The sequence below is a fragment of the Nannospalax galili genome, unplaced genomic scaffold, assembly GCF_000622305.1.
Source record: "Nannospalax galili isolate Female #2095 unplaced genomic scaffold, S.galili_v1.0 scaffold622, whole genome shotgun sequence".
Classification (NCBI taxonomy): Eukaryota; Metazoa; Chordata; class Mammalia; order Rodentia; family Spalacidae; genus Nannospalax; species Nannospalax galili.
In genome coordinates this window covers 106,652-117,110 of record NW_008348570.1, presented here as the reverse complement: position 1 = coordinate 117,110, position 10,459 = coordinate 106,652, and the positions used below count along the sequence as shown (strand labels likewise).

General features: G+C 40.8%; 1 protein-coding gene across 1 annotated transcript in view; it reads right to left on the bottom strand.

Annotated features, from left to right (window-relative positions):
* Arhgef33 (Rho guanine nucleotide exchange factor 33) overlaps positions 1–10,459 on the bottom strand; it is a gene marked incomplete in the record, with an annotated part of 95,776 nt that overhangs the window by 433 nt on the left and 84,884 nt on the right. The window contains 2 exon segments of the mRNA XM_008845500.1: positions 1–214; positions 6,948–7,087. Of these exon segments, the coding sequence (XP_008843722.1) occupies positions 85–214; positions 6,948–7,087 (270 nt within the window).

The following is a 10,459-nucleotide window of genomic DNA, read 5'->3' as shown; positions in this document are numbered from 1 at the left end:
ATATATATATATATATTCCTGCACAGATATATACAAGCTTTTTATCCTCATCTTACCACTTGACAATACAACTTTAAGTATGTGTTACACAGCTGTTCCTTGGTCAAGGTCATTTGCAAGAGCAAGTCGGTTTCTGAAGAAATCTTGTTTGGTGGGTGAAGGATCCATTGAGGGATTCTCATTAGTTTTTTCCCTGTATTCTGATCCACTGGACCTAAAATCTCAGCACACAGATAAAGTACAGGTTGATTTGGTTTTAATTGTTTTCAAATATTTTATCTATCCAAATTGTTTTGCATTTGTAAAACAGTCACCTCCTAGATTTTGAATAATATTTACTCCCCTGAATTTCAAAACTTAGGATATGTGTATCTAAAGTTTTCAGTGAACATACAGAATATCTCTCTACTGCTTCATAGGAACAGTTGTGACAACTGTATATGTCAGTGTAAGGTACTGTGTAAAAGCATTCTAATGGGGGAAAAGCGTTAAAAAAAATCTATTTTTGATTAAATGAAATACCTACTCCACAAATTACCAAGGCCCTTAAATTACAGTGGTCATCAAGGGTCCTTACTGAATCTAGGCATTACATTACAAACTCTTGCTTTTGCTTGTTTTCATTTTTAAATGAAAGATTTATTGAAACCAACCACACATATATGCTACATTTGGTAGAATGCAGAAATCAGTACAGTTATCTCAACCACCACAAAGGAGACCAAGGCCAATCAACAGTCAACTCAAATCAGTCCATTTGAGTCCCCAGTCGCGGGTGCATTCTTCCTTATCTTGGTTAAACCAGTTGGATAATCCATTCCAGCTCTGTACCTTCTCCAGTTTGTTCATGTCAGAAGTCCCTAGAGGGAGGGGGCTTTCGGGAAATAACCTCTCATAAACCTGACTGGAGCCCTTTCACTAATTTAAACTTTGAACTAGAATGAGTAAAACTGGCCCAAAAGCCAAGAACCAGTGTCAAGAACTCATGTAGGACTTATGAAAGTGATGCTAGCTGTACAGTTCCTTGTCCAAAGCTCCTGTACAACTGAACAATTTTTCCACATGCTGAGGCTATGTCAGTATGCTTTCCCTATGCATACATACAAGAGGGATGATTGGTCTTCAAGATCTTTTACTGTCAGTGGTATACTATTTTTGAGTCCTTGTTTGTCTGGGGGTGTTTTGGGTTTTGCTAATACTTGCTAATACTTGAGACCAAACCCAGGATCTTGCTCATGCTAGGCAGATGCTCTATTGCTATATATCCCCAGCCCAAGCTTGTTATTATAAGTCCTTGTTATTAATTATGAGTCTCTATTACTGAATTAATTGGGGAGAATTCAAACATCCTTTTACAGTATTCAAAGAAAGGATCTATATAAAGACTAAACTCATGATGTTTGGAAACCTGATGACCTTACTAGATATTTTCCTTTTCAGTTTGGTATCAGAGATGAAACCATAGCTGCCTAATATACTTTTACTTCTGGTTAAAAAGGATCACTTTCCCACTGCATCCCAGGGAACAGGAAAACTCTTCTATCTTTTGTCTCTCAACTCCAGTACCTCAGGGGCTCATCACATAAGAAGATGTCTGGGTGTAGCAGAGTTCTCTTTTCAGGGACCACCCTAACCTTCCTTGAAACAAACTCCACATCCCCTCCCTAAAACTCTCACACCTCCTGCCTATCTCCAGTTCACATCATGCCTGATTAGCATAGTTGTGTCTGAAATGTTAGTAATCTTAATTGTTCATTCTTTCCCTGTCTTCTGGTATTTAAAGCCTAGAAATGCCTTGCATTTGAGAAGCAGGAAGTAGGAAGCAGTTGAACTGCTGCTGTTTCTTCTGAACTGTTCTTCCCCATGACTGTTTCTCAACTAAAAGTCATTCATCTAATTATAAAAACTTCACCTCACATTTTCCCTCTTACCTACATCTGATCTCTCCAAAACCCAACATGTCATACTTCGAAGTTCCCACATGCAGCTGTTTAGTGTTTACCTGGAAATGGGAAAGCTTTGATGTCACCACCAGCCCCAAGGACCACAGAAATCTTCACCAGTTGCGTTCCCATTTCTGAAACAAATGCCAAAATCGCCCTGTCTAGTTTTTAAAGTCCACAAACTCAGCTTAGTTTTTTAAACTACTCTTCTTACAAAGTGTACCTTCCCTTTATCTCCAGTACAAATATCTGCATTTCTTAATATTACCTACTAATTAACTAATGGCTAATTTACTAATCTTTTTCAAAAGCCAGTATTCTACTGTATCAGTGACTAAAAGCTCGTTTTCATCTTTTTAAAGATAATTTTAGCTGACTTTTGTAACGTTCAGCATGCTATAGGGACACCTATACTCTTCCAAAGGCGTGGTTGTAAATTACTAGGAAAAAACCCTGCAGAATCTAGGAGAAAGAGACAGCAAATTTGCTTTTATTCCATTCCTCTGCAAAACACAAGAATGGCTTTTGAGCACCCTACAGCATCTTGGCAGCCTTCAGGACACATGTGAGCAGACACTAAAGGGACAGGCAGGTACTCTCTAGGGAGGAGTACAATGGCTGTCAATACAATCATTTGACAGAAGGGGAAACAGACTTATTGCTAACTTTCCTTCCATTGAAATGTCAGAGAAAAAGAAAGTTGCAAGTTGGGTAGGTCAATAAATGCAGCTCTGCTACAAATAAACCTGAAAAGATTGGAGTTGGGAAAGGGAGAGGTAGAATCTAATGTCACAGAAACCTCTGGCTTAAAAATAATTGGTTCTCTGATGGGAAAGGCTATCTTCCCTGAAGCTTTAAGAGATGGTCGTTTGAAGGAGACAGCAGAGGTGCGAGGAGGGGGACATATCTTCTTAGCCAAATGAACCTTGGCGTTCACAAGGTGTTAAGTGAACACTCAGTAACATTTGTTGAGTGCTTACCATGTGCTATATACTGTAATTGTAGCGAGGCTATCCTTCCACTGAATTATGAGCTCCTAATGGACAGGAACTATTTCTTCAACTTGTTTTGTGCCAGACAGAACCTAATACATTAAGACCCTAACAACTGACATCAGAGACCTACTGGGGAGCATTTCTAATCAGGGTTAAGTAACTAAAATACTTGTTCTTTCAGCCATCCCCTTCTATCTGAAGTGTATACAGGAAATTAAATGAGGTATGAGGGAACCCCAAAGTAGGTTAAAAAGTAGGGTTGGGGCTTGGGATGGGTTTTAAGGAGGTAGAGACGGTGAGGATAAAATGATCAATTGATTTTTGACAGGCCTGCTTTCTGTTGCATGGCCTGCTCCACAGCTAGGCAAATACATAAACAGCTGAGAAGACACCAAAAGAAGCAGACTCACTGACGTACATATAAATGGGCCCTGTACAAGTGCTCCTGACTGTGCGATGAAGAAGACAGATTTTGATGTGATTGGTGGAAGGAGGGTAATGACTGGGATAGAAACACCTTAAGCTAAAGAAGAAGGGGTGAGGAAATAGAATTAGACACCATATTCTTTATCTTCTACTTCCCCCAAAATTGAGGCTAAAAAGAGAAAGCACCATCTACAGTCCCTGTTCCTAAACTGTCTTACATGATGCTCTTTCCCCACTGCTATCCCCACAACTAAGAATACTCATTTGCCCAAGTGTAAGATTTGTACATAAAGATGAAGGAGCATTTGATTCAGCCTTTACAGTAATCTAGGTTTAAGTCATTGACAGTTTCCATGTAGATTCTTCTAAAAGGGACAGTTTATCTTCCATCCTACTCAAAGGCGGGGGGTATTTAGTCCAATTGGCCTTTCACATTTGGTCTGCTCCTAGTTTCTAAGAATCTCCATTTAAAATGTATGAAGTCACTTAATATTTTCAGACTTTAAACTATGTAGACTTCATTCTGAACAATTCTATACAGCTTTCGGGGGTATGTGACCTGGTAGCTACCTAGGACAAATGTGCCTGAGAAGGAAACAATAAGAGGGTTTACTTTTCCCCAATATCGTGGGCAGTTTTTCAGAATATTTTTATGATGTCAACTTGACTCTGCCTTTTGAATCCTTGTGGGTATGAGCATTCGGCCCTCCCAGCCTCAGAGGGAAGAGAACCCTTTCTCAGGTTTTCTGTTGCATCTGGTTCCATGCCTAGCTTCATCCCGAAGCAGCATTCTGGGTGTGTGGGGCCACCAGCCAAACAAGCCCCTATGGAACAAAAAGTGTGTCAGTGTAGACAGGACTGCACCTTTCAGAGGGCTATAGGGGAAGAAGGCGGTGAGCCCCAGACATGACACAGGTAGCTTTCCAAGCTTTGCCCATTTGGATCTGGGAGCCAGGCTCTGCAGTGGTTCCAGTTCCTAGGTTATTTATTTCTTCAGGTCACTGGGCTTGCTACCATCTGACTTCCTGACAATAGAAGGATCTGAGTGTCTCTTTTTTCTTCCTGTACTTCATCCTTCACAATAATCTAGGTTTAAGTATTTAACAGTCTCCATATAGATTCTTCTAGAAGGAATAGCTTGTCTTCCATCCTACTCCTGCAAGTTCCTCTGCATTGGGTGGGACCACATCATTCATGCATGTCTGGAATTGTACATGCATACAACAATGGTGTGTTCACGTCTAAGTTAAAAGGCACAGGTCCTTCTGTGCTACCCTGGAACCTCCCTGTTCTTCCTCTCTGCAATGCCATATTGGAACATGCTTTTTAACAGACTTCTAATGGTCTTCCAATAAAAACACCAAGAAGATGCTATTTCAGCTGCTGCTTTATCCCATGCCAAGTCCCTAAAGTGCCCACTGTGGCACCCTAAACACAAGGCTGTTACAGGCATCACATAATGGTGATGACTGTCCTAGAGCAGATCTTCTAAGCCAGGAAAGCCTGCCAGAGGAAGAATTATCTAAGTCCTCCACTCAGATAACATTTCAGATTTTAAATGCAAAGGACAGTGCCATTATTGCTGATGGCATATAGACTGGTCTATGAGAGACTAAGAGATTGGCCCCTTTATCTATGGAGAATGCCCAGAGCAGCAAGAGAACTGAAGGCAGTTAAAGAGCATGAATTTCAAAAGCCTACAGCAAGTCCTCTGCATTGTACCAAGGACTAAAGCAGACTATAGAAAGAGTAAAATCTGGCCTTCTACTTACTGGGTTGTTAAAATTACAGATCCCAAACCACATTCATTTCTTGTTTCAGGTGGTAAAACTGTGACTATTCAGACCGAGTTACAATAATATCAAAATACAGATAAAGTAAGCATGCCAGAAAGGACTCTGGTGACTTCTTGAGCAATCTCCCACCTAGTGTGGGAATCCCTGTTATAGCACTTATCCAGAATCATCTAGCTTTTACTTCAGAAAAGGCACTCTCATGAGATGGCCAGCTCCTGTTCCAGGCAGGGGCACTAACAGGGTGTTCCTCCTTATTGTTGCTAGTTCTGCGCTTTGGACACAGAAAGGGCACATCTATCCCCTATGTCTCATGTAACTGGTGCATCATTCTTTACATCTCTTTGATAAACAGGAATTTGTAAAGGAACCAATGGTGGATCTACTGCTGATTGTTTTCCAACAGAAAACAGTATTCAGTCATTATAAATGATAGTGGGTAAAATAATAGCTGCTTGTTTGGGAAATATAATGGCTTTTAAAAAAACGAGCAAACTCAAGCAGTATGTGTCCTTAGAAATCTAGAGTCCTTAGGATTCAGAGCCTAAATCCCATGTTTAGACTGGCAAGCTGTCTACTTCTTCCCACCCATATCAACCTTAACAGAAGCGATTGCTAGACTGATCTAAATCCATGATCCTAGAGAGGGATAAGCAGTTCTTAACACCTCAACCCTTAAGTAAAGTGGCTTGAGGATCCAGCAACAGTCATGCATGCATTGGGTTGCCTTAGCAAAACTGGAAGGAGACTGTAGGGCTGTGGTTAACTGTAGAACCGTTGTTCTTCTTTCCTCTTCCTCCTCCTTCTAGTAACAACAGGCAAGGACCAACAATCAGAAATCCACTAATCTTAGTACCACCCTCCCATGGGAGGAGAATTAGACAAACCCTAAAAAACAGACAGCTCTCGGCCTTTCCCACTTCTTCCACCAAGAACAGTATCTAAATTAGTCATAACCTCTGCCTTCAAGGAGAAAGTGATTTCCCAGTAAGTCTCCAAAGGCAATAATAATACTTTTGCTTAGTTTTCTAATCATTAAAATATAAAGAAATTTAAAAGTGACTTGCAGTGATCTCTAATAAGAGGAAGTAAATAGCAAGGAGAACTCCCTAAGGGAAAAAAAGATAGGCCTGAGGACTAGCAGAGAAACAACAGTTACAGGTAGGCCAAGGCTAGACTGCCAATCATTCAGTGGTCACCTCTCTCCCTTACATTTATGCTGGGATCTGGCCCTGCCTCCCAAACTGTAACACAGTACTTGCCAGAGGTGATGCTTCATGCAACAACAAGACTTAGAAAGACCACAGAAGGAAATGCCTTTCATTTCCTATGCAGTATGGGCACTCTGTGACAATGATTTTTCACTAGGACCCAAGCCAAATCCATTCGTTAAAAACACTATCAGAAGTGCCAATAAACACGTACTAGCACCCAGGATAATTAGGTCCATAAAGGCAGAAGTGCTGAGATGTCCTTCTAACACTTTCCACAGGTGGGAAGATTTGGTCAAACACCCAACTCCAATAGAGGACCCCACTCCTCTTAGCCCATTTGCCAGGATGTCCCCTCTGCTCATTCTCAGGACACGTGACTTTGGGAATGAGGAAGAAGGGATAAAAGAAGTGGTGGGGAGAGAGCTGAGTTTGCTTCTCTTTCAGAAATCAGGTACAGAGACACTGAACTTGAAGCAGTTGTGTGAGACCAGGCTACTTAATAATTGTTGCTATTAAAACCTCAGACTTATCCCAGAGGGAAATGGTACAATGCTGTCTTGACTAAGGGCTACTCACTTCTTTTTAAAGAGCTTGCGGAAGGAGCTGCGAAAGCCCCCTTTCTGGTCTTGCCTGGGATTTTGGTCACTGAAAGATGTCTGTTCACTTTCTCTTTCTTCCTTCGGACAGAATCGGGTGGCGTCTTCTAAATGCATCTCCTGAAAATAAAAGAGGCATGTTTTTTACTCCTTTCCAAAAAGTATCTATCCTGACCGTGGGACAGTTCTTTAGCTTTGTCAGTTTGCTCTCCTACCCCACAAAAGACCACCTGTGGGCTTCCAACCCTAACAAATGCAGACCTCAGCTAATGAAGAACTCAGTAGGGGGAAAGAGAATTTTATGAGGGTAGTCTTTTCTACAGATCAAGGCAAGTAATCTAGAGCAGAATACTACAACAAAGATAAGGAAAAAAAGGAATTTAGCTAATAATAAAAAAAAAATCTAGAAAGTAGGCTGACAAGATGGCTCAGCAGGTGGAAGCTTGCTGCACAGACCTGGAGACCTGAGTTCAATCCCTGGAATGCAACTGAAGGCGGAAGGAGGGACCAGTTCCACAAAGCTGTCCTCATACCTCTGCACACTTGCCATGACACACACAGTAATAATAAGTAACTTTTTAAGTACAAAACGTAAACTCTTATTTTGACATCAATTGCTGAAAAAGACAATACTAGGCCTCTTAGTACCTCTGGGCATGTTTTTCGTTCTACAAAATTTTTTTTAAAAACTTAATTTTAATGCTAGGGTTTTTTTGTTACTGTTGTGTGTTTTGTTTTACTTTGGAGGGAAACTGATCAATTAGGATGCTACTGACATAGTATAATACTGGTTTTAAAGTCATGTTCCTAATTCTCGATTTTAGGAATAAATGGGAGGAATTTTTACAAGAGTAGACCTATTAATATATCAAACTAATATATATAAATTGTAAATAATGCTTTTATTCCTATTTATATAATTCACAAGCCATAGAGTCTGAAGTAAAACAAAATAAAGATCTATCTTGTGAGTACTTGTTTCTTTTTGAATGTGTGGTGTGCTAATAAATCTGTTACACACATAAATACTAGCTAGGTATGCACATAATTTATATCCTACATGAGGAAAATATTTACCATGAAGTGACTGTGATTTAAAAGTGATATGAAAGTATCTTAACTTGGAGTAACCCTAGGAAGTCAGCAGAACACACACCAATAATGTCCTGCAAGTGTTGTGAACTGGGTGACTACTTGCTAATAGCAAAGCATGAGTTTTCTCTAGGAAACATATAGGCCTGACTTTGATAACTTAAGATGGTGTTATAGTAGCAGATCTAGAAATTCTCTAAGGTTCTAAGATTCATAACTAAACCATGGAGATCAACATCTTGATGACCTAAATGGTGTTTCTCAAAGAGTGCTCAAGGCACTATAGGGTCACCTATACCTGATTTTACTTTAAAATGTAGATTATTGCCGGGTAAGGTGGAGCACACCTTTAATCAGCACTCCGGAGGCACAGGCAGGCAGATCTCTGTGAGTTCGAGGCAGCCTGGTCTACATAGTGAGTGCCAGGCCAGCTGGGTGGGGCTACAGGGAAACCCTGTCTCAAAAAGATCAACAACAAAAAAAATGTAGACTATTAAGCCCCATCCCAGACTTTCTGAACCAGAATCTCAGGAGTAAAACAGAAAACCAGTGGTTTCAGGCATGCTTCTGCCCAATGCACTTAATGATGTTTACATGACTCCCTATTAACCCTAAATTTAGATACTGATTTGGTAGGCCTGGCTACAAATTCTGGATTTATAACACATTCTCAGATAATACATTCACTACTAGCTCCAAGACCACATTTTGGGAAGCATCTACAGAGACTAAAGCAAGGCCATAGTGCTGACCAAAATACCTGGTGGGTGATGTTTCATACCAGAATTTAAGCATCTCAGAAGGGACACAGAAAGAAGGGGTACTTGTTTTCGCATTAAAGTGATCTTTACCTGGCATCTAAGCCAAATCCTTTGTTCAAGGAAACCACTAATTGTTAAAGGAAAATCGTTGTGTGGAACCATAATCTTAATGCTATCTTGCATCATTTATTTATAAAGCATACTCTCAAACTATATGATCTGCCTGATCTTCACAACAACCCCAAGGTAGGTAAAACCTCTAAAAAAAAAAAAAAAACCATTTTATTGGGCTGGATAGATGGCTCAGTGGTTAAAAGCACTGGCTGCTCTTGCAGAGGACCCAGGTTCAGTTCCCAGCATCCACATGGAGGCTGACAACCATCCATAACTCAAGTTCCAGGGGATCAGACATCCTCTTCTGACCTCCACAGGCACTGCATGGCACGGGTGCACTTACATACAACCAATACACTTATACACATAAAATAAAAATATTTTTTAAGAAAACACATTTTATTGTCAGGCGTGGTGACACATGCCTTTAATCCCAACACTCAGGAGGCAGAGGCTGACAGATCAAGGCCATCCTGGTCTATATAGCAAGTTCCAGGCCAGCTGAGGCTACAGGGAGACCCTATTTAAAAAAGTAAATAAATAAATTTAAAACCCATATTTTATTATATTTCTTTTTTTTTTTATTGAAGGGTTGTGGGTGCATGCATGCCACAGCACATGTGGAGGTTAGAGGACAATTTGCAGGAGTAAGTTTTCTCCTTGTACCATGCGGGTCCTGGGAATCAAACCCAAGTCCTCAGGCTTGGCGGCCAGTGCTGTTACCTGCTGAGTCATCTCACCAGCCTACAATTTTATTTTTAATTTGTGTACATGTGTGATTTCAGGCACATGTGTGAGTTCATATGCCAGGTGTCTTGTGTGGTGATCAGAGAACAACTCTTGTAAGTTGGTTCTCTCTTCCTACCTAGTAGATCCAGGGATGGAACTCAGGACATCAGGCCAGCACACAAGCGCCTCTACCTGCTGAGCCATCCTGCTCTGCCCTAAATATTTTTATAGATTAAGAAAAACTGGACACACAGAGAAGCCAAGTACATTGTCCAAATGTAGGCATCTCTTTGGCAGCAGAGCCAAGACTATAACCTGGAGCTCCTAATGCCCAGTCAGATGCACTCCTAGCACTGAAGCATACTGTCTCCTTTCTTTTTTGTGTGTTTGGTTTTGGTTTTTGAGACAAGGTCTCCCTATAGCCTCAGGTGGCCTAGAACTTGCTATGTAGATCAGGCTGGCCTCAATGTCACAGAGATCCACCAGCCTCTGCCTCTCAAGTGCCCTGTCTTCTTTCTTGACTCTTATTAGAGAGAAGACACTAAAATCTGTCTTAAGGGGGTTCTCCTGGTCACAGGTGTGGGGTGCAAAGTACATTTAAAGAAACTGAACGGTTTTGCTCATCTCAATAGTCAAACGCTGACACTTGTAAGGATACAGGATTTTGGGGTTTGTTTTGGGTTTTTTTTGTCTGTCTGTCTGTTTAAATCTTGAGACGTCTCCCTGTAGCCCTTTTAGGATTTTACTCAGCAGCTCTACTAGAGCAGTTAGGTGGTTTCGACCTCTGCTGGTACCA